The sequence below is a fragment of the Lepidothrix coronata genome, unplaced genomic scaffold (assembly GCF_001604755.1).
Source record: "Lepidothrix coronata isolate B3197 unplaced genomic scaffold, Lepidothrix_coronata-1.0 Scaffold99, whole genome shotgun sequence".
NCBI classification, from domain to species: Eukaryota; Metazoa; Chordata; class Aves; order Passeriformes; family Pipridae; genus Lepidothrix; species Lepidothrix coronata.
The window spans coordinates 2,803,338-2,827,669 of NW_016690279.1; the positions used below are offsets into that span (position 1 = coordinate 2,803,338).

At 53.5% G+C, this 24,332-nt stretch overlaps 1 protein-coding gene across 1 annotated transcript in view; it reads left to right on the forward strand.

Annotated features, from left to right (window-relative positions):
• The first annotated feature begins 1,403 nt into the window (after positions 1-1,403).
• The window catches only part of JPH2 (junctophilin 2), a 29,926-nt gene continuing 6,997 nt past the window's right edge, over positions 1,404-24,332 (forward strand). The window contains exons 1-3 of the mRNA XM_017822791.1: positions 1,404-1,807; positions 7,915-8,698; positions 22,837-22,955. Of these exons, the coding sequence (XP_017678280.1) occupies positions 1,429-1,807; positions 7,915-8,698; positions 22,837-22,955 (1,282 nt within the window). The 5' untranslated portion in view covers positions 1,404-1,428. The remainder of the gene's footprint in view (positions 1,808-7,914; positions 8,699-22,836; positions 22,956-24,332) is intronic.

The window sequence follows — 24,332 nt, forward strand, 5'->3', positions numbered from 1 at the left end:
GTTTATGTGCTGTCTATACACACTTAGCTTTTCTTGCAGTTATATATATTGTGTGGTTTCTCTCTACATCTTCCTCCTAGAAATGGCAGTGAGGTTGCCCAGGTGGTAAAATGGTGTTGTGTGAGTCTCCAACTCACCACTGCCTGTGGCAGCCTTGCCCCAGAGCTTGGTGTGGGTTTTGGAAGCTCCCCTGGAAGGGCAGGGCATGGCATGGAATGACACAGCCTGCTGATGGCACCCCACAGCTCCTGCAGCTTCCCAGCGTGGTGCTCAGTAAGGGGAAGGTCATCTCCCCATGGTCTTGCTGTGAGTGTCTTTAGGAATGGGACAGGGGTGCTGGAAGAAAGAGGGCTTGGATTAGCCTGTTACCTGGTCTTTCATTCCTTGTCCTCTACCATTTGATGATGTGAATTGTTACAACGTGGGCTGTCACTGCCCTGTCTCTCTGCAACTGTTCCAAAGGCATGGTCTCACCTTTCTTTTCCACACTAAATTATGCTGCCAGCTGTTAAACAGAAGATTTTGGGAAGTGTGTTGTTTTTTGGGAGAGAAGGGTGAATGACTGCTTGTGAATTCCTTTCATTACCCTAAAGCAGCTTTGGAAAGTCACTCTGAAGGAAGCAGAGGGGCAGCGTGAGCTGTACAGTGCACTCTGGGTGACGGCTGTGCTCTTCCTCCTCCTTCCACCTCTGCCCACTTTTACACGCCCGTGTGAGTGACCTGTTCCCCGGTACTCCATCCCCGCATCCCGCGGGGCTCCCGGTGCTCCTGGGGGGAGCGAGGCGGCCCCTTCCCAGGCTCTATTTTAAGCAGACATTTACTTTCCCAGCCTCTTCTCCGCCTGGATCCCTGCCCGAGGCGGGGGACGGCGGGGGGGTGGGATGTGTCTCTCTCCCTCCTTCATAAAAGGGCCCCGAGGCGGGGGCCGGGCTCCGGGGGGTTATTTTTGGGAGCAGCTCCTGGGATCCGATGGCCTTGTTAGGGCAGCGCTGACCTTTCTCCCGGCGGGGGAGGAGAGCGGAGCGGGACGGGGCGGGCGGCAGCGGCCGGGCGGGGAGAGCGGCCGGCTCGGGACCCCCTTCCCTTCCTCCGCCGTGGGCTCGGGACCCCCTTTCCTTCCTCGCGGGGTTCGGGACCCCCTTCCCTTCGCCGCCGCGGGGGTGGCTCCCCGGGCGACCCATGCCCGTGCCCGCCGGGCAGGTACCGGCGCGGAGCGGCTGCCCCGACGGGGGGGGCTGGAGCTCGGCCCGCCCTTCTCCCCTCCTTCTCTCCCAATTTCTCCTTCCTCCCGTGCCCCAGCCCCTCGGCCGGGCCAGGCGAGGCAGGAGCGGCCGCTCCCGGTGCCCAGCCCGCTCCCCCCGGGGATGCGGCAGCCCCGGAGCGCTGCCCCTGGGAACGCTGCCCGGCTGAGGGGCACCGGAGGGCACCATGAGTGGCGGCAGGTTCGATTTCGATGATGGAGGTGCCTACTGCGGGGGCTGGGAGGGGGGCAAAGCCCACGGGCATGGCATCTGCACCGGCCCCAAGGGCCAGGGCGAGTACTCGGGCTCCTGGAACTACGGCTTCGAAGTGGTGGGCATATACACGTGGCCCAGCGGCAACACCTACGAAGGCTACTGGTCCCAAGGCAAGAGGCACGGCCTGGGAATCGAGACCAAAGGACGGTGGGTTTACAGAGGCGAGTGGACCCATGGCTTTAAGGGACGGTACGGCGCGAGGCAGAGCATGAGCAGTGGAGCCAAGTACGAGGGCACCTGGAACAACGGCCTGCAGGATGGCTACGGCACGGAGACCTACGCTGACGGAGGTGAGGGTGGCTCCAGAGGGGCTGGGAGGGGGCTGAACAGCAGGACACCTAGCAGAGATTGTGTGTTGTCCCTGCTGGTGACCTAGTCCTGTCCCCACTAGTGAGACGGGCACAGTGGTCTACTGTGAGCCATGAGGGTGCTTCAGTGAAGAAACAGAGCTTGGGGCACAACCGTGTGTGCCCTGATTTTCCCAGCTGGGCACAGCGTGCGTGGCTCGCTGTCCACAGACACGAGGGAGGAGCAGCAGGAGCACTGACCACCATCCCTCCCTCGGGACCTGCTCTCGAGTTTCCCTATCGATATTTAACACCAACCAACTTGACCAGTGTAGTCTGTGGCTCCTGGTTCCCCAGGGACTGGGTATTCCTGAAGCAAACCAGAAGCTCCACGGTGGTGCACAACCACAGTGAGCTGTTCCCTCGCTCCCCAGGCAGCGAGCTGTGAATGTTCTCATGTCAGATATAAGCCGATATAAGCCACCCACGGCACTGTAGCACTCTTTGCCTGTGCCTTAAACGCCGCCTGCCTCTGACGGGCTGCCTGGACATCTCCTTTGCCAAACCGTTTTGATTGAGTCCGTCTAAGCTGTTTAGAATATGTGGTCACAAGCCTTTCCCTAAAATAAATCCCTTTGATTACTTGGAAGCTTTCAACCCCTGCTACTACAGAAACGCACCACGTAGTCAGATATTTGTTGTGTGCTGTAAATGCTCGGTCTAATTGTGTTCTTGCATTAGTGGCAATTTTGGGGGTTAGAAACATGGCAAGAATTTCTGTGCAAGTAATTCTGTAGCTCTTCAGCACTGTGATGTTCCAGGCTGCCACATTTAGGATGGCTAAATAGAGAGGGTGATTTGAAAGAAATACCCTTCAAAATACGGATCAGAATTGCATCTATATTTATCTATGACAGGCGTTGGAGTTAGTTTATAAAGAAAAATAGCTGTAATAGTATAAATCTTCAGAATGAAAAGCATCACAATTATAGGTATTAGAAAAATGGACTAATTCAAAACTGGTTGTCAGGGTTATGCTTTTACATAAATATTTCTCAATGAGTTGCGTGGGTTTGTGGCTAATTTTAAACTGGGAATACAGTCTTGAAGTTGACCCATTTTATTTGCACCCTTGGCGGTTGTAGGTACAGACACGAACTGAAACATCCCTCCAGCTCCTTAAAATTTCTCCCTTCTCTGCCCTGTGGCCATGGAAGGGTTTAACAAGTGCAGGATGCAGGGCCATAGTGAGAGTTCAGTGCACAGAACCTTCCCACGAGGCCATAAGAAGGGTAGGTGACATGTGAGGTGTGCTCTGATGAATGAGGAGCAGTGATCAGGTCACTGTCAGCAACGGCTGCCGTTGGGACTTTCATTCTGGAGATGTCAAGGTCTCCTGTGAATTGGCACAGCCACTTCCTCACTGCTTCCTAAAATGCAGGTTCCTCTCAGGGTGAAAGGCTACTGGAGTTCCAGTTAATGGGGAAGAATTTTGAGAGGCAGAACTTGATGAAGGATATGAATTTGATTAGATCTTGGACTGGAAGCTCGGGAGAGGAGAGCAGGAAAGATGAGTCAATGTTTTCTCCTGTAAGGATATATAATATACTGCTTCTGTCAGCACAGCTCCCCGGGGTGTTGTCCCACACCCAGAACGTGCCAGCTGCATGATCCCTGGTGCCACCCGAGGTTGGCAGTGAGGTCCTGATCCGTGAAGATGTGCCCTGCCAAAGCCACCCTGGGCAGTGCTGAGCTGGGCTCTCCCCAGGGGCTCAGGAGAGCTGTGTCCTGGTGCCCAGCAACCGCTCCTTGTGTTGGGCCATCCCATCCTGGCTGCTCCGAGCTGTTCACTCCACACGTGAGCTCCTCTGATGGCACAGGGACATGTAGGAAGCTGCATCCCAAGCCAGGGTGGGGATCACCGTCCAGCAGCACCTCTGTAGGACATGGGTGTCATGGTCTTACTGACCTGCAGGACCTTTTTCTGTTTTGTCTCCTCACCTGCACACCAGTAACCACCTGCAAGATCCAGATGTGGCCAGGCTGCTAATGGGACCTGTTAATATTTGAATTTGAGGTTGCCAAGATAAACATCTGGAAAGGCTCTGGAAATGTGCTGTCCCTCGACTAGGGGACACCATTCCCAAGCCCCTTGGAAGCCAGCCACATGAGGAAGAGGGCTCTGGGAATATGCAGCTCTTGCCAGGCCAGCAGAAACTTTAGGTCATGGTTGGGCTGCCTGCGGATTTCAGGGAAATGTAGCTGATTCTAATGTTTTAAAATAGACTTTAACTTTTTATATATACATATATAGAGAGAGACATGTATAAAAAATTTATACTTAAAAATATACTTAAAATATACTTATAGGGTTGTCTGTGTTTGAGTCTTGTGTCTGGCCAAGATTGGTGGCTAAATAAAGCCCATATCTGGAGTAAAGCTTTTTGAAATTCCATATGATTTTTGGTGTCTAGTAAGAAGCAGAGTCATGGTACAGTTTAGCCCAGGCACTATGTGGGTCATGCACTCTTTCTCTCTGCTACAAAAAGCCCATTTTTGTGAAAGCTGTGAGAGATTGATGGTTTAAAGGAGCCTTCTGTAACAATGATTGAAATCAGCCAAGAGGTTCAGAGCTCCTGGTGTGGCTGGGCAGAGGCAGTGACACTGTGATCTTTGGATATTCAAGCTGGATATACTTGTGTCTGCTGCTGTCACCAGAGAAGAGGTCAGAGCCCTTCACAGGGGCAGGATGCTTGAGCTAAAGTGGATGGTGACTGGGGCTGTGAAAGGCACAGAATTAAGGAAATAATAATTTTGCAACATAAACTGTGAGTAAACACCTAGTTATTTGGTTTCCACTTGTGAGTTTTGTCCATGCTGTAAGGAAGGCCTCATTTTTTGGATACTTTTTTGTGTTTGACTCTGAGTCAAAACCCAGTGAAGTGTTACTGCAGAAAGCAATCTCGCTGCTGATGCTAAATCATGCTGCACACCCAGGATTCAGCCCAAAGCTTGTCTTTGCTGTACAAGTAACTGCCTCTATATATCTGCATGGGTCAAAAAACTCACTTGCAATCAAAGCAGCCTAAAACCAATTATTTTTGATGCTGCAATTTGTTCTCTAGGATGCCAGGGAAAACAGCAGTGTCAATTAACCATGAGGAAACAATCAGACCAGTCAGTGATCACAAGACCACAGAAAAGGGGAAGAGAAATGCAGAAGTGTGCTTCACTGAGGAGATTAAATGGGTGATACAGAGCAGCACAACTCCCTGAGTGCCTGTGGCAGGGAAAATACAGTGGGAAGTGGCCTGGGCTGGGACAGAAGGAACAGCATCCATGGGACTGCAGCTGGGAAAGGAGGAAAGGGCTCTGGAGAGCCAAGATGGTGCTGGCTTGTGTCTGCTGCCTCTGTAGAGAAGCTCCTGCCTGGCTGAATGGGACCCATGAATTAATGTGGTGATTTTTTTTTACCCTCTAGGGTTTTTTTCTGCCTTTCCTTTCCAGCAGAACCCATCAGTTAGTACAGTTGGCACCAAAAAGCAGTGCTCAGTTTTTGCTGGCCCATTTGCACGTGATGCTGTGCATTCTTTTAACATTCTTTTAACATTGAGTTCTAATGCATCTGTCCTTGCAATATCTGGGTGACAGCAGAGGGCTGTAGGGCAGGGATTCGATTTGAGCTGTTTGCATTATTACCTGGTTGTTTGTGTTATTTACATTCATCACTAATTACATGAGAGCCTTGAGGCAGGCTGGGAAAGGGAGGTGTGGCACTGCTGGTGGTGGGCTCTCTCTGCCATTTGGCATTTGGCACCAGGAGCTGAAACCTGCACCTCTGCTGCAGCTCTGCACCATCCCATCCTGCTGCCAGGGCGAAGCAGAGGGTTCTCCCACCCCATCAGTGTGTCTGGAGGTGAAAGCTACAGGGTTGCCATTTCCATCAATCCCACAATTGAATCCTCTCCATGCTATGAAGTTACCTGGGCAGCATCCCCTGCTTTGGTCGGGGATGGGCAGAGGTGATGAACTGCATCCCTGGGGGTCGCAGAGGTTTTTGTCATTATGATAAGTAAAAATGCAGCCAATAAAAGCTTAAGGCTGGGGAATCAGAGAAGTGGTCTCTGTCCCATTTTCATCCTAAATAAGGGATTTGTTTCACATCCACTGCTTTTTAATGATCTTTTGCAGAACCTCAGGCACGTGTGAGCCCGTGGCTGCCTGGCTGCCAGCTCTGTGTCCTGCCTGTCCCCCCTTGCCCAGGCTGTTTTGGTACTGGGGGGTGGCAGTGGCTCAGGGACGTGCAGCCCTGCTGCAGAGAGGTTTTGCACAGCCCCATTGTCTCTTGAACTGGCTGCACTGGGACGTGTTGGTGAGACAGGGCTTGGCTCCTCTCAGACCCTGCGTGCCCTGACACACGGCCCCCGGCGCCTCCAGCCGCTCCCAGCGGCCTCTGGCTCCACTCCAGGGGTGGTTTATGGCCCTGCCCTGGCACGAAGCCTCAGCCAGACAGGGAATTGCAGCATGACAGGGGCCTGGCAGTGCCTGCTCGCCGTGTGTCCGTGCCCTCCGTTCAGCCAGGTGGGGTTGGCAGGTTTGGTCACACCACGTGTCACAGACACAACGTTGCTTGTGCTGAATGGGCTGAAATCAGGCAGCAGAGGCCAACCTGCAGAGCTGGTGTCGAATTCTGTGTTGGTCTAAGAAGTGCCAACCCAAACTCTGCTCCATGAAGACCCACTGTGCCACGTGGCTTTTCCCATCCATGTGGCTCCAATGCTTCCAGGGGAACAGAGTGGGGCAGGGACTTTCTGGAGTGCAGTGGCTGCTCCAACATGGCTCCTAAGGAGCAGCTGAGCCCCCCTAAACCTGCAAGACTTTTCCAGAGTTCCTTTTCCAGGGAATTAACATGGCAGCACTATCAGCTGCAGCCTGATACGTGTGAAGTTGTTCCCATCCTAGGAGAAGGTCTCCAATGTCACCCAGATCGTGTGTCAGCCCTGCTGGCTGGCTGGGCGGGCAAGGTGGAGCCCTGACCTCACGAGCTCTCAGTGGGGAGTGACGTGGGGGCACTGTGGGGGTCTCTATAACTTCATTTTTCACTAGGGAGACTCATCACCATTTTATGGAGAGGGATTTAGGACCACGATGAGGAAGATGCTGAGGTGCCTGGGCATCTCCAGTGATGGTTCTTGGCTCCTGGATCATGCCCAAACCCACGCCGCCCACCTTATTTTTCCCTAACAGAGCTTCAGGCTCTGCCAAGAAACCAGGCAATGGCCCCTTGCTCTGGCAGATGGCTCCCCATGGTTGGCTGCCCTCTTCACTACCTGAACCCCTACTTTTTTTTGTAGGAGAGACCAACTGTTTGCAGGGAGCCCAAAATTCCGCGTGCCGTGGGGTCGGCAGGGGCTGGTGGGGGGCGGCTCACTCGGGGCAGCAGCTGCTGCCTGCTTGGGCACTTCTTGTCTTTCCTGGCCCTCAGCACTGTAAGTTAACACTCCACAGGCGGGTCCAAAGAGGATTTCAATGAAACCTGAAGCTTGGGAGGAGAGATTATGCTGCAGAAGTGGCCTGGGAGAGTGTAAAATATGCACTCTCACAATCGCCAAAGAAGGAACTGGATTTGCTCCTTGGGGAGCAGGGTTATCCCTGGGCTCAGTAACGGTGTCTGAGGGGGCAAATGAATGCCTTGAACAGGGGTCACACCCTTTCATCTCAGCCTGGCCCTGCCTGAGCCTCCCCAGGACCCTGGGAGTGCCTGCTCTCCCAAAATCACGTGCAGGCTGCCTCCTGCTCCCTGCTCTGGGTGCAAATCCCATACAGGAAGTGGCTTTGGGTTTACACCAGTGTTGCCTGATGCCCCAGCCCCTTTCCAATGAGCTGTCACCTGCCAGCGGAGTCTCTTGGGTTAGTATCCTCTGCTCTTTGCTCCCTGGGGGCTGATGCTTTTGCGTGTGGGTGAGCACTGGTGGAGTTGGAGCTCCCCTTTGAGGGATGGTGGGTACATCTCCTCTAGGTCGGTGCCACCCCGCAGCCCACCTTCCTTCCTTCGCTGGCTCTCCCGGGGCCCAGCTGCTCGTTCACCCCGTCTCTCTTCTCTCCCGCAGGCACCTACCAGGGCCAGTTCACCAACGGCATGCGGCACGGCTACGGCGTGCGGCAGAGCGTGCCCTACGGCATGGCCTCGGTGGTGCGCTCCCCCCTGCGCACCTCGCTGTCCTCGCTGCGCAGCGAGCACAGCAACGGCACCCTGCCCCAGCAGGACTCCCCCGCCGCCCACCCCGAGAGCCTGCCCCTCTCGCCCACCATCACCCGCGGCGGCTTCGCCCTCAGCCTCTACGCGGACGCCGAGGCCGGCAAGCCCAAGAAAGGGGGGCTCTTCCGCAGGGGCTCCCTGCTGGGCAAGCTGAAGAAGTCCGAGTCCAAGTCGTCCCTGGCCAGCCAGAAGAGCCGCGTCAGCTTCCTCAAGAGCGAGAGCGGGATCAGCTCGGCCGCCAGCGACGCCACCTCCACCGTCAGCCTGGGCGAGGGCGCCGAGGGCGAGGAGTACACCCCCTTCGAGTCCGACATCGACGCCACCACCACGGAGACCTACATGGGCGAGTGGAAGAACGACAAGCGCGCCGGCTTCGGCGTCAGCGAGCGCTCCAGCGGGCTGAAGTACGAGGGCGAGTGGCTGGACAACCTGCGGCACGGCTACGGCTGCACCACCCTGCCCGACGGCAAGAAGGAGGAGGGCAAGTACCGCCACAACGTCCTCGTCAAGGGCATGAAGAAGCGTGTGATACCCCTCAAGAGCGCCAAGATCCGGCAGAAGGTGGACAGGAGCGTGGAGGGGGCTCAGAGGGCCGCGGCCATCGCCCGGCAGAAGTCGGAGATTGCAGCGTCCAGGTGGGTGCTCGGAGCTCCAACGTGCAGGTCCCTGGGGTGGTGGTGGTGGTCCCCATCTCACGTGTTCGGGACCTGTCCTCTTTCTCGCCCCCTCTCTTGTCCCCCTGCAGCTCTGGTCTGTGGGGATGCTGCTGGACAGCAGGGACTGGCACCAGCCCTGGTGCTCAGCAGGACGGGGAGTGTGAGCTGGTGGGATGGGGAGCACCCTGGTGCTGTGCCAGGCTGCTGGAGCTGCTGGGCACTGATGGGGCAGCATGACAAATAGTGGGGCTTGATGGTGGTAAATCCAACAGGCTCACGAGCAGCCAGTGAGATGTGTCCCAGACAAACTGGGGCTGCAGCAGAGCACGGCTCAGCCCCTGGTGTGGCTCTGTGGGGAGCTTGTGGGATGCATTAGGGTTGTCAATTTTAGCAGTACAGTGTCATTACTCCAACATCCCTCCTGGGACAGAGGAGGGAGGAAATAAGAGAGGCTCCAGGGTCTGCCTGGGGAGGGCATGGGAAGTTATCCCTCCCCAGCTTGCATCCCTGCCTGTGTCCGAGCTGTGTTGGCAGCATGCTCCTCCTCCTGCAGGATTCCTGCAAGTCTCAGAGCCGACCTGGCAAAGACCAGAGATCTGGGAGGCAGGGTTGGAGCCTCCGTTCCTCTCCTTTTCCTTGGGGAAATGTGGTTGTAACACATTTTGAGGTTTCACCTGGCCTCTCCCTCAAAACCTCCCCACACATAGGCTTTGCTCAGCTGCTGGGTGGTGGCTGCGACTCCACATCTGTCCTGTCTCACTCCTTTAAATTCCCGTTTAATTATCAGTGACTTCATTATCAAGCAGAGGGGGGAAATAAGCAAGGAGGACACCTATTCCCAAACCCTGTCCCTCCCCCCAAAAAATCCCAGCTTTACTCTCCCAGCTGCTGTTTCTGCTCTGAAGTTTTGTGGGGAGTGTGACTGAGATTTTTTAGCAAAACACAGTTGCCTCAGAGAGTGGTGGAGAAAACCCATCAGGATTGCAAGTGAAGCTCCGTGCAGGGCCAGCTGGGACAAAAATAACAGTCTGGGGCAGCGTGGGGCCCGCTGGATCCTCCTGGCAGGGCAGGCTCAGCCCAACCAGCTTCACTGTGCCCGGGAAGAGCGTGTGGCTGCGGTGTGAATAAGGAGGCTGGAGCTGCAAACGCTGCTCCCCGAGAGCTTGGCTGGTTTACACAAACCTCTTTTTATTATACACTATTTACACTTTGGATCAAAAGCAGCTCTGCAGTGTTTTCCATCAGGAGCTGGAATGCGCCCGCTGCCCTGGCGGGGGACTGCATCCCTCCCCAGTGCCGGGGAATAATTTCCTATTAAGGAAACCTTGGAGCTGGAGGAAATAAGACGTGAGAGCCGGTTTCCTCCAGGGAGCCCTGGGCTATCAGACCCTGCAGTGGTGTGGCTGCTGGGGCAGGGAAGGGGTCGCTGTGCTCCCTGGCACTGTGGAACCCCAGTCCCGTTCCTGGGGCACTGCTTGCAGCTGAGCTGGACCCACTGAGAGAGCATTCAGGCTCCTCCATCCTCTAAACTATAACTCAGAGTTTCCATCAGTGTTTATTCCTGGTGTATGTTGCTCTGGGCAGAGCCACTCTCTCTACTTGATGTCTTTTGTAAATCCGACTTGTGCTCTCCTCCCTCCTCCCTTCAACTCAGTTTTGGGGTTGAGAGTAAATACAGACAATTTTGCCTCAAGAGGGTCTTAGGTTATCTCCAGCTCTGCCACTGACTTTCGCTTTGGCCTTGAACCTTTCCTCAGTTTCCACACCCAGGACAGAGTAATTGCAGACAGATTGTGAAAATGCATTATTACAGTTTATAGAAGGGCTGCACTATCATTAGCATCGCCCGAGCTCGTAACTGCGAGGTGGGGTTTTCTAGATGGAGCGTTTATGCTTCTCCTCAGATTGCAGTGTGTACTTTACCCACAAAAATGCCGCTGCACTAATCCCTTTCTGGGGGAAGATGTGGCATATCTGTATGTAAGATTGTAACTAGGAATTAGTTGGAAGGACGCAGCAGGCTGTGCAGATTCCCAGGTACCCCTGCATACCTGTGCCATTGTATATGAATGTTTGAGTTTCATTTGGTTCTGACACTCAAGGGAGCCCCTTGCAATAGAGAGCTAAAGTGCTGTAACATCCAGCCTTCTGTTGTCTGGGGGTGAAATGTCAGGAGAAGACCAGATTTCTCCCTTTTGCACCATAAAAGGCTCTTTAGGGATAGAAATCCTGAGGAAAACAAGCCCAGGCACTGGAAGCTGCCTCGGGCAGTTGCACCGCAGGAATGCCAGGGATGTGCCGAGCTCTGGGGGTGCTCTGTGGGCAGCAGAGACGGGAGCCCTGCCTGGGGCTGCCCTGCCTGGGGCTGCCCTGCCTGGGGCTGCCCTGCCTGGGGCTGCCCTGCCTGGGGCTGCCCTGCCTGGGGCTGCTGGGTGGGAGAGCAGCGCCAGCCAGGGATGATGGTCAGTGTGGTCACCAAACCCTCCCTGTCCCGTTTCCACTCCAAGGGTGTCTGAGGTGCCAGGCTGCTTCACAGCTCCTGTCCCACCTACCAGCTGGTGCCAGCTACTGCCTGTCCTGCCCCAGCAGTGCTGCCCTGGCCTCCTCAGCTCCCTCCTGAATCCTCCTGGCTCGGTGATCCCGCTGCTTTCCCCATTGTGCAAGGAGCTGAGGACATCATCTCACTGTCAGCTGAGGGAACAGCGATTGGTTTTTTCCATTCTGTTTTTCATTATTTCAAAATGTGAAAATCATCTGGCTCAGTGTCCTGCTGTCCTGAGCAGCCCCCTCAGACCAGCCAGCTCCACCCTGGGCAAGGTCTCTTGGTGCTGCTCAGATACAAACCTTGGGCATGTCTGTCAGCAGTGCTGGGGATCAGGTACTGGGATGGAGCTGATGGAAGCTGAGGTAGGAATCCTCACCAAGGCTGCTGTCAATTTGGGGAAGAGTCATCTTGGAGTGCAGCCTCTGTGGCAGGCAGCAGACACAGCTTTACCCCTGCCCGGGGGTGACACAAATGGACCTTGGGGTTAGCACATGTTTGGTGTTCATTAGCTCTGCTGGTGCTCCAGGGCTTGTCCTGCTGTGATCCCAAGGGATTCCCATCAGAACTGGAACACAGCTGTTCCTGAGGTGCCGGGTAAAGGTACCTTCTGTGTCTCTCCACTCTCTACCCTGACTGGGGGATCATTGAAAAAATGTTGGGGTGGATGGGAAAAGCAGTGAGGGCCTGGGATCATAGCCAAGGTGATAAACTGGCTGGAGGACAGTGAGGAGGGGCCAGCCACCACCAAGCTGTGAGTGAGGCAGTTCAAAGCCATCCTGAGGTGTGTAATGGGAGTTCTATGGGCACGTGGGTCGGTGCCAAACAGGGTGCCTGGGGAGCAGTGTGTGTTTGCTTATCCCATGGGGAGGATGGTCCCATTGGATACAGGGAGAAGGAGCGTGAAAATGGTCAGCTTTCACCTCTTCAGAACAAAATAAAATAAAATAAATCTAGAGTAAGGGCAGGACTTGGCTGCAGGGGGAATCTTTGATTTTTTGAAAACTGTGTGCTCAGTAGCTGGGCAGCTCATACAGGGGTTTTCCTTCTGGCTGGTGCTTTTGGGGGACAAAATGAGTGTAAATGCTGCAAATCCCACCTCTGTCCCACTGCAACAGCATCTGACGTGGTCTGCCTCTGCACGTGGTTGTGCTTCCCAGTGACTTGGACTGAAGTCAATGGAGGGACTTGGCCATGTGTCCTGCAAGGCACGGGCCTGGCCAAGCTCTGAGATCCTCTGACGGATGCATGTCCTGGCAATAACACCTCAGATACATCTGCCAGATGTCACAGGATCAATAGGAAAGCAAGATAGTAGAGGCAATAATGGCTGCTGTGCTTTACCCTGTTGTTGTCGGGTGCTGGCTCTGAAGCCCCTGAGGGGTTTATGCCTGGAGAGTTCAACTAGAGATGAATGCATTTTGGATTTATTTTTGTTTTAATGTAACATCTGTAGATATCTGTAAGAATTTCTAGACTGCATTCTGAAGTGTGGGGCACCAAGCCCTGATCAAGTAGGGTTTGCTCATCATGGTGAGCCTGGGCTGTGTGGAAGCACCGCAGGGCTGCTGGTGTCAGGAGTCACATCTGCATCGTTCACAGTGAGCTGCTGCCTGGTTTCGAAGCCTAAGCTGGTTTTCTGTCTGTACCCATGGCTTTGGGGCACATCTTAGCTCTCCCTTCAAATTACAAGAGTGCTCCGCAGCTCCCGTATCGCTTTCCAACCCTCCCCTGCCCAGCCGCATTCCCGGCAGCGCCGCCGTCTCCCTGTGCTCAGCATTTCCAGGCTGCGTGGCCGGGCAGCAGCGAGCGGCTCCTTGGGGAACGCGGGTGTGTGGTGCAAATGACGTCCTGAAATCGCTGCAGTCAGCAGAGGCTCCTGACTAAATAAGGGCAGGCAGAGCGGGGCTTTATCGGCCCGAGCGCGACAGCTGAGAGCCGGGGCCGGGGCAGCCCACGCCGCCGGGGTTCGGCCACACACTCCCACCAAAAGCTGCTTTATTTGGCACAGCTCTGCCCCGGCGAGCTCCTGCCCTTGGCCCCGCTGCTCTTGGGGTCCAAGCTGCAGGTGGGGAAGGTGGGCAGCCAAAGGGATGTCACCTTTTGGTGAGGCACAGTGTGTGTCCAGCAGAGCTGGGCTGGACTGGTGGCCACGGTGGCCTCAGCCCTCCTGGGGCTGACAGCACAGCTCAGCTTCCCCGAGGCCAGATTTCGGATCTGGGATTTTAGGTCTGTTGAATCAGACTTGGGGTTTGCTCTGAAAGTTTTAGTTTTTTGTTTGTTTTTTAAATATGCATTGATTTCTGTTTTCCTCAGGCTTTTAGCCAGTGGCACAGGCATTAGACACTTCAGGAGTTCAGCACATTCCCAGACCCTCAGGTCAGAGGGCAGGATGCTCATGGCCACCATGGAAGAGCAGGCAGCAGCAGTGGCTTGAGGTAGCCCCTGAAAGGAGGGTTCCCTGCTCTTCTGCTCTCACAGTCTCTTTGCTCCAGGACCCCACACCTCCGTGTGATGGATGGACAGGTGATGAGGAGGCAGCAGCAGGCAGGAGATGGGCAGAACCTGTCCTGACCCTGGGGGGGTTGTTGGCTGTGATTTACCTCCAAGTGGGAGCTGCCAGGGAGAGACACAGGAGCTGGGAGCAGCATTTCTGCAGCTGTATGATCAGATACCAAAGACATCACAGCCTGACCTCTCAGGGGGCTGAAAAGACAAGTGCATCAGGTGAAGGGGTGGGGCAAGACTACCCCTCACCTCTCCATGGGGTGCAGGGTGAAGCTCACTCCCAGTAAGGTGCAACCACACCTGGAGGGAGTCGAGTGGCCTGAGCTGAGGACAGGTCCTCAATGGCTGAGCATTCTGGCTGGCCCAGGTATTCTGGCTGCCCCACAGCCCCCAGAGTGGGAATCTGCATCTCGGTGCTTCCACAGGCAGGGCTCAGAGAGAGCCAGTGCACACATGAGCAGGGAGAGACAAGAGCAGCCACATGGCTCCTGCTATAGCTGAGGGCCAGGAGACAGCAGTGTCCTTGGTTCCTCGGTGCTGCTGTCCCAGCAAAGACATTTCTCACAGAGCTCAGTGTGTTTATAAAGAGAATAATCTTGTTTCATCACTCTTGGCTAACAGAAACCCAGTTGGTGGCATCTATTTCTGCACCAGCCAAAGCCAGGGCCGGGATTCTCCCACCTTCTGTGTGGCACAGCAGCCTCCAGCTCTGCACAAGTACTGCCCTTTTCACACCTCTGCCTGACCCTCATCCCACCTGGACACTGGAGCCATGCAGGGAGAGGGCTTCTGGGTTTGGGTGAGCTCCTCTCCATCCCTGGTCCCGTGTGGCCTTGGGGACAGCGAGCCCCAGCGTTGGGGTCGAGCCAGGATCAGACACCCACCCCAGCTGTGAGACCCCCACAGTGTGTCCCCCCATGTATGGGGCTGTGGGCTGGAGGGGTTCAGTGCCATTGAGTGAATGATGTTGAGATGCCTTCACCCCTTTCTTTGAGCCCTCTCCTGGAACAGCCCCGTCCCCAGCCTGGGCTGGCTGCGGTTCCAGCACTGACACATTTTTGGCCCACCGTGCTCCTTACGCTGAGATGTGACTCCAGAGGAGCTTTATCTGTTTTCCACCCGCCTCACAAGAATTTCCTCAGGCACTTTCATGCCCTATTAGGGTAAGAGGGAACGTGCACTTTCAGTAGCTCCAAGGAGAAAACATCTGCTGGGCAGCAAACTGCTTTCTCCAGGGCTTCCTGGGTTATCAGGGTTGGAGCAGGCGAGGCTGTGGCTTGCAGGGATCCCCTCAAGAGGAGCAGAGTTGGGCTGGCAGGATGCCAGCCCCAGGGATGGGTATGACTCTGATACCAAGCCAGGCAGGGAAAGTGGAATTAATGGGCTGTTCAATCTGACCTTGTGGGAAATCCTTATCTCAACACCTTACACACACAGAAAGGGAAAAATGAAGTGGGACTTTAATCTGCAAAAATGACTGTGGAAAATGATGGCTTCTCGTTCAATTGATCTGGTGCTGCGTGGAGTGGGAAGGCTCTGACCCCCATCCAAATGCTTGGAATCAGCTGGCAGGGAGCCGGGCTTTAAAATCATCGGATTCAATCAGGCTTTGGTCAGAGGTTATCATCATCTCAGTGGAATGTGAAACAGGCTTATCTTGAAAAAGAAACAATATTTCAGTAAAATGTCCAATTAAAATAGAAAGCCAGTGATAAAGAAACCCTCCCTCCTCCTGGAGGAGGAACAATTTTTTCAGCTTATCCTGGTGCTGAGCCAGAACCCTTTGGCTTTCTGAGTCCCAAGTTTTTTCATTTTGCTCCTGCAAAGCCTGATGAGCCTTCAGTGGCCACCAGGAGGGATCTGGTGTCTCATCTACCTGGGTTCCCTCAGCAGCCTTGGGTGCAGGTGCCTGGGAGCTGTGGGAGCTGCAGCCCAGGCCATGGGCTGGCTGCCCTCACACCTCCCAGCTCCCTCTCTTCTTTCTCCGAGACCTCAGATTTGTGAATGTCTACTCAAGAGACCCAGAGGGCTGGAAGAAAAAGGCTTCTACCCTAAATTTTGATAAATAATTTGGGTTTTGGTCAAATGCAACATTTTAAGAAATTTAAAAAAAATTTAAATTTATTTATTTATTTATTTGTTTGTTTGTTTATTTATTTATTTATTTATTGACTGGGGGAAAAACCCAAAAAACAGATACAGCAGTTCCTCACTGTTTTGGTTTGGATTGCTGAAATCTGGAAAACATTTGAATTAGAAGTTGCTAAAACTTTCTGTTGAAGAAAACCAACAATCTTAGAGTGAAAACACAGACCTTCTGATCCATTTTAGCTCTGGTGGACCTGGCAGTCGAGTAAAACATGCTCAGCTTATGGATCCATCTGTTTGGCAGAGCCTGGGCCTCGGCAGGAGCTCCTGGGTGAGGTTGGGTTCCCTCGAAACAAATGACTGCTGCATCCCTGATGTTTTCTTGGAAGTGGGAATTCCGAGGGCAGGGCAGGGAGCAGTGCAGGTACAGGCAGGGAGGCAGGAGCACACAGGTGATGAAAAGGCTGGAAGACCCTGATTGCACATGTGCTGTGAAGATGTTTTGTGCTGTCAGCAGGATAACCTGGCTGCTTTCATCTTGCAGTGGTGCCCAATTAAATCAGGGTCCCCCAGAGCTGAGCCCCTTTGGTAATGGAGTGGTTGGAAGCTGGGATGAATCAGTGGCATTTGGGCACAGCTCCAAGGCTGTGCTGCTCTGGGAGCTCCATTCCATCTGCACCCAGGGCAGCAGGGAGGACAGCAGACCTGAGATCCAGAGGTAGGAGGAAGAGGTCCAGCTGGCAGCAGCAAATCCCTCTTTTCCCCAAAGATATCTCTGTGGATGCTCTTATGAGCTGCTCTGAGCCTGGCTCTGCTGGCAGGACAGGCTCCAACAGAGCGAGGAGCTGCCTGTCCTGCCTGTCCAAGGCCAGGGCAGTGTCCCTGGTCCCCTGGAGCTGGCAGGCTCTGGCTTGTTCTGCTCCATTTAGAGCCGGCTCCAGGCAGCTGCCGCCTGGCATCCCAGGGCTGTGGGGTGAACAGAGAGCAGCTGTGCTCTGTGCCAGTGCCCCCAGCTCCTCACAGCTCGTGGGCTCCCATGCAGGCTGGCACAGCCCAGCTCCAAGGGCCGCTGGCCACCCAGTGCCGCTCGCTCACGGGGCACTCGGGGTGGCAGAGATTAACTGGGCAAACCTCCCGCACGCGGGGCTGGGGTGCGTAGGTTGTCGTCTTATTGAAGACAGCTGCAGATCTGTCTGCCCTAAGATTAATATCACTTTAACTGTTCCAAGGGGAAGTATCCCTCGGTGAAAGATGCAAGTGGCCCGGAGCTATTTAGAGCTAAGGATAACGTTTCGGCATTTTAAAAATTCACCAAGTAATCATAAAGGCTAATGCATGCTGAGCTCGTTAGGTGGCAGGGAGCTCTGCCAGGCCTGTGATCCAGAAGCATTGCACAGAAAAAGGATGCTTTTCTCCTGGCTGAATGGCCTGGCCGTGCCCTTTCTGTGGAAGGAAGGAGAAAAGGTCTGATTTATCCAGCTAAGTAGCCTGGGCATGTACAAAGTGCCACCACTTCTATGAAAGTACTGGTACCAAGAGTGAAAAGCCTGGGGCACCTCTGAGCTGCTCTGCAAGGTCAGGATGACTTCTTTTTTTGTACTTCTGTTGCAGTAGTATGGAGCTGTTTTCTTTAGGAAGCAAATTGTGTTGATTTATGCTTATTTCACAATTTAGATCGCCCCTTGAAGAGTCCATATTATAAAGAAGCAAAGGCTCATGCATCCCAGGGATGTCAGAGTCCAAGCTGAGTGGGTACTGCATGTGAGGAACGGAGCAAAAAGAGCAAAAGGAGGATGAACAGTCCAGCTGTCTGTCAGGGCAGGACACCCATGGGGTGGGACACACAGATGGGTTTGACTGAAGGTAGGGAAAGTGGCACGAGAGGTGGACTGAAAAGGGAAATTCAGTCCCATGGGCTGGTTACAGGTGAATGAGGGTAGCAGAATTTTGCAGGTGTCTGCATGCATGCAGAGGGAGAGACACAAAGGAGATGGATTGGGACTAAGCAGGAAGAAAGGGATGCCCCAGCCCTAGGGGTGACACAAGTCCAAAGACAGTGTGGAAAATGGAGAAGCCATAAAGTTCTGTCCTGGTCAGGATGTAGAATCACAGAATTGTCTGAGTTGGAAGGGAGCTTTAAAGATCATCCAGTCCCAGCCTCAGCACAGGCGTGTGCTGGTCAGGTCTGTGCTCTCTCACCCTTTACGATCGTGAACACAGAAAGGACCACGTTGCCATCAGCAAAAACACTTCTGCAGCTTTCCCTCTATCCCTTCTGAGTGCTGCAAACATTCCTGCCAAGACAAACTGTTATCTCAAGTTTCTTCAGAAGGACGAAATGATTTCTGCTGGATGCTGGAGATTTGGCTGGGAGCGGAGAAGTCAGTTTCCAGGAGAGGGGAGTTCAGCAGAAGTCTCCCTTCCCAGAGCTGACTGATGAATTACATTTGTTTCGTTGTCTTTTTGACAGCTCATAATACCAGGAATGGCAAGAATCATAGAATGGGTTGGATTGGAGAAGGTGTTCAGTTGATCCTTGCTCAGGGTTTGCTGTATCAGTGGGAGGAGAGAGACCCTGGAGAAGGAAGGACAGTTCTAGACAGGTCTGTCATTCCCTTAATAAGCAGTTGGGAATAGCTTGGGCAGAGAGCTGAGCTCTTGCCCTATTTCTAGCAGCAAGGTCATTGCTGCACCTGCAGGCACCCCAACCCCGCCTGGTATTTGCAGTATTCTCTGCTAATTCCAATCTCATTTGCAGTCTAATCCAACGTGGATGTGCAAAAGAGCATAAACTGTCCAAAGAGCCGGGCATGCTGGCTGGGCTTTGGGCTCACCTGTTCGCACGGTGCTCGGCTGCGGCTCGTGTGTCCACAGGGATTTCAGCAGCAGCCCGAGGAATGATTCAGGCAGTGTTTCTGGGAGATGGCCAGGAAGGACAGGAGTGGTTCTCTGTCCTGCACTAGTACAAAAACGATTAGAGCACTAGAGCCGTGCCAGAGGAGCAAATAAAACAGCAGATGCATTTAACCCTCCCATCCTGCTGGGAGCCAGCCGGGAGGCAGCAGCAGCAGGGCTGGGACAGGGGCTGCAAACATTGCCCACATGCCTCCCCTCAGTTCAGCATGGGGCTGCTGCTCCTCCTTGCAAAGAATTCACTGGAGCTATTTTTAACAGCACTGCCCAGGGAGGTGGCTCAGGGTGCAGCTGGGAAGTGTTCATCCCAGAGGCACTGCTTCGGCTGGGACGTGGGTTTGTAAAGGCCCCTCTTTGTGTTTATCCCCCCACTTGGATGTGTTTAGTGTTTGTGGCTCATTTTCCAGCACTGCCTTGAACAGGGGTTTTGAATTCTGCTGCTGGCTCCTCTGAAACCCGTGGGACTGTGTTTCCCCCTGACTTCCTCCATCTCAAAACTTTCTCCTCTGCTGGTTTCTGCAGGGGCTGGTTTCTGCAGAGATGCTGGGAGCTGACAGCACAACAAGCAGTAAATAAAAAAGTTTGGCCCTGATTAAATTGCTGCCTGAAAAACATCAAATTTACACTCAGATATTAAAAGGGTGGCATTTCCATTTTGCGAAAGCTGATTCAGCTTTTTCAGAAGATTTTAACCTCGGAAGAAATTTTTCTCTTTACATGTTTCATGTCCGAGGTTCAAAAATCACCTTCCTGACACCCTCAAACCTCCCTGGGCTTTTTCTTTCCTTAACTCCTGCTCCTGGCAGACCCCAGGCTTGGGCTGGGACAGGCTGTTGTGCCATGGGCTGCATGCACTGGGCTCTCCCAGGGCAGCTGGTATTTGTCTCCTTCTTTGCTGCCAGAGCCAGGTTTTCCTTCTCTGCCTTGAGCTCCCAGGGACTGCCAGCCATGAGGATAAATAATAAATTCAGGAATACTCGAGGCCAGTTAGATGTTATTGTTATAGCTGAGCCCTTTCCTCTTGGCTGGGCTTTGTCACAGTGCTACTAAACCCTCAGCGTGGGTTTTTGGAGGGTTGCAGCAGCTCTGCCTTCACTTGGTGCCCCAGGGATGTGTGGCACAGCCAGGGGAGATGTACTTAAGAAACCATGCCATGTCTCTGAAAGCCAAATGTTCATCACCTAGCTGCTGCCATAATAAATTATCTCAGCAGTGGAGGGACCCAGCGTGGGGCATCAGCATCCCTGCTGTCTGGGAGAGCAGCGTTCTCCTGGGATGCCAACAGGGACAACACGTGGGCTGCTGGGGGTGCCAGATTTGAAGCTGCAGCTGTGCTGACCATAGTCCCTCCAAATCAAACACTTCTGGATGACTTTGTGAGCAAGGAGACAGGAGCAGAGGTCAAATGTGTCCTGCAGAGCCAGAGAGCTGGGCAAAGCTGCCATGCAGCTTGCAGTCCCTGGGCAATGCAGGATCCCAAAGTTGTGTTGCTCAGCTTCTTGCCACCGCTCCTGTGTGGAGCTTGAGAGGTGCCCAAGCTGGACACCCCTCTGTGCCCAGGAGGGCTCATGACAGAGCCCTTCTAGCCTTGGGGCCGTGGTGGCTCACAGTGGTGGCTCAGCTCCCCACTGCCCACAGGGTCTCACGGCAGGCTCTGCAACCCAGGCTGGCATCTCCTTGGTCTTGCCATCTGCAGGAATTGCAGTACTCAAGCCCCACACAGCAGCCAAGTAGCATCCAGCAGCTCCTCTGGAGGAAAGGAAATCTCCACCAGGAGAAAAGCGTAACTGGGAGCTACCTTGTAACTCCAACACCCCCAGGCTGTTCTCTTGTGTTTTTCTGAGATACTGGGAGAGAGCTGAGCATGTGGGAGCCACCTGCACCCACTGGGTGACACGTGGAGTCCAGCTCTGTCCTCACTAGTGAGAGCAGACTCCACATCTAGTCCACTCCCAACGACTTTTTTGGGAGCCACTTTGAGGAAAGCACTTGTCAGGAGCTGCCTGCTGCTCCCCCAGCTGGGGCCAGCTGGCTGATTGTCTGGCTGGGAATTGGTCAGGGCAGCATCCTCCCGGCTCAGCAAGCAACTGAAAGGGAGAATTTTATCTCTTGTGGTGAGTCTTATCCTCCAAGAGCAGCAGGACAAAGCCAGGGGCTGGAGCCCATCCTGCTGGGATGAAGAGCTGGATCCCCCTTTTGAAAGGCTGTTCCCAGGAGCCAGCACCAGGCAGGCTGTGTGCCCCAGGCACAGTGTGCCCAGCCCACTCTGATCCCCCAGGCACGGAGAGCACAGAGATATCCCCCTTGGCCCCTACCAGATTATAGTGGAATTAATCACGCTGATTATATGCTACCAAAAAAGGAGGTGCTCTCTCTGTCTGGAGCTGGCTCAGACCCCCTGCTTGTGAGCAGCAGCTTAAAAATGCTGTTTTCTGCCTCATCATGTCTGGTCTCTGAGTTTGTCAGGAGCTGTAATAATTTTGGATAAAAAGACCAAGAATGACTGCAATCCCAGGCAGCTCAGCCTGCAGAGGAAGTGGGGAGATAACATATGAGTGTGGGCAGCGAGGTGAATCATGGCTCCAGAGGAGTGGGATGTCATCCCAGGGAGGGATAGGCTGAGCCACAGCAGCTCCACACCCTCTCCTCTATTGCAGGGCCCTGAACAGTGTTTTCAGCTCCCTGTCAAGTCACACTCTTGCCTGTGTCAGTTGGGATTGATGTCCCACATTTAGTTCTTTCCTTGCAGCTACTCAGAATGGCATATGTGTGTATCTTCTGCCTTCCAAGGCTCTCAGACCAGCATTTCTATCACCTTTTCATTGCACCTGTTGAGTATTCTGACTACAGCTAGTCTTGTCTGCCTACTGCATCTCAGTTTAATGGGAAAGAATTAATCCTGATTTCATGACTAACCGTCCAAAAATTCCTCTGGAGCTTTTTCACTGCCAGGATGAGAACTGCATCTTTCCTCCTTTTTTTTTTATCCTAAAACATGACCAGATGCCAACCTGAGTCTGAAAAGGGCTCATCAGACACCCTAAGTTCACGTTAAAGGTTGTGATTCGGGGTGAATTGGTGTTTGAGGAACGCTAACACCTTATCTTAAATGTCCACACAAAAATATGTGGGTTTGTATGTAAAATGGGAGCTACGGGCAGCCTTGGCAAACCTGATGGTCAGAGCATGGGGAAGGCAGCTCTTGGTAAGCCCCAGGTGGAACAAAGCAGATGAATATTTGGTGTTTCACCCACCCTTATTTTTAAGGTGCAACTTTGCTGTTTGAAGTCAGCTCCTTCCCAGACTGAGCAGCTGGGCTGTAAAGCCACCCTGCTTTTAGCAAAAAGATCACAGGGCTCCGAGCGTGAGGCATGTGAGGAATATGACAGCTGGGCAGTAAAATAACTCCCATAGCCCTGTAGCCCCATGGAGCAAGGAGAAGATGTGCTGGAAAGAAGTGGAGAGGACTCAGGGAGCCAAGATGAGACAGAGGCAATAGCTCTGTCTTTCCTACACTGGTGAGAGCAGCCCCATGGGCTGTGGTGAGTAAAGGAGCCCCTGGACAATGTGTGGTGTTTGCTGGAGAGCTACAGGAGAGACATTTGGGGTAAAACCTGTCTTAGGGGTGTGTGGGGCAGGGACACGCTGCCTCTGGCTCAGGGCTGGTGAGAGCACAGCAGAGTTCAGCCACCACATATTGTCCCCTTTATGCTCCAAAGATGCCTGTGTGATGCTTTGGGCATTCCTCTGAGCAGCACAGCAACAAGCAGCACCTGCTGCTTCACTGCAACACAAGAACACACTCACATTTGCAAACTCACCTGCCCTGTGCCCTTGTGAGGCTATGTGCGACCTTCCCACCTTCTCCCTGAGCAGCTGGGCCCCTTCCTCTTGAAAATCTGGTCTTTTCTCCTTGCCTGTCAGGTTTGGGGTCACCTGGGCAAATGCTGAGTGCTGTTGTACCAGACGGGCTGGTTTGATTTTGGTGCTGGACAGGGTTTGCTGCTCGAGCTGGGACAACCTTGGCTCAGAGGGTGCTCACTGTTGTCCCCTCTTCTCTCTGCAGGACGGCTCACGCCAAAGCCAAGGCTGAGGGGTCTGAGCAGGCAGCTCAGGCAGCCAACAACGAGTCGGGCATAGCCAGAACGATGGCCAGGGAGCTCTCCCCAGACTTCTACCAGCCAGGTAGGATCAGAGGCATCTTCTAAGAGGGGTTTTGCAATTTCCTTGGGGAATCTGTTCAAATATTTTACCCACTTTATAATTTTACAAGTTACCCTCCTGTCTGTCCTAAATCCTCTTTTGCTCAGTTTCAGCCAGGCCCCTGCCCTGGCTGTTTTGCTGCTCTCCTTACACCACTGTTTTACCCACTGTGTTACCATAGACTGGAGGAAAATCCCACAGTCCCTCAACCTCTCCCCACACACCAAAGCCCTCAGAACTCCAGGCAGGACAGGCAGCAAGCTTGGGGCTATTTGCAGCACTCCTGTAGATATATCCCTTGTGGCTTTTTCTTGGAACAGCTTTGCACATTACCTCCCAAGCCCATATCCTGTGGGGCCCCACAACGCATAAGGGCACAATCAGACTCTGCTAATTAGGGGCTTTAATATCCTATAAGAAAGCAGCTAATGCAAAATACTATTTCCCTGATTCACTATTTATTTGTTAGCATCACTGCTGATTATTTGGCTGGGAAAGTACTTGGGAGGTTCCTTCTGTGAGACCAAGCACTGAGGATTAGTAGATAGGAAGTGTAATATCAGAAGCAGCATTGTGAATGCCATTACCTTTCCCTAGACTGAGTTAGCCCTTCCTGGAAAACTTTCCTTTCTAGAGAGGGAAGGTAGTAACAGAGCAGAAAATAAGATTCCAAGTGCCTACATTTGCATCCCATCTTTCTTATTATCTGGCTTTGTTGCCTGCAATGAGTGCCCCATGGCTGCTGAGGCAGGATCATAAGGGATTATCATAGCAGCAGAACTGGGGTTAGAAGCCAAAGGTTGACTCCTGCTCAGCAAAACCTGACACCTGCTCCTGCTCTGATTTTGGTGTCTCTGCATCTCCTGTACTACACCCCAGCACAGGGGGAACAGGGAACAGCCCACAGCCAGCACTTGGCTGGGGAGAGTCATGCTGACAGATTTGCCTAAATCCCCTGTACTCCCACCTTGCTCTGCACCTACCAGCTGGGGAGACACTGTGCTGGAGGGCTGCCTGTTCCTCCCCACTGCCCAGCAAGGCCTGTCAGAGCTGCTTTGAGTGGGGAAACACCACAGCACCCGGGCATGGGCATGAGCCAGCGTGTGGCACTTCATTTAACAATGGCTAACCATTGCTTGATCCTCACATAAGCCCCCCCAGCTGCCACTCACAGCTCCACATTCACTCTTTGCACACTGGGGTATTTATAGCACAGAGGCAAAGGAAACTGGAATTCCCAATGGGAGGTTTTGGACATCCAGCTGGATTATTTTTTCCACCCATGTCGATTGAATGAGACAATTGAAATGGTCTCTGTAAAATGCTCGAGGCAGCCTGACCTCCACTTCTGGCTCCTCA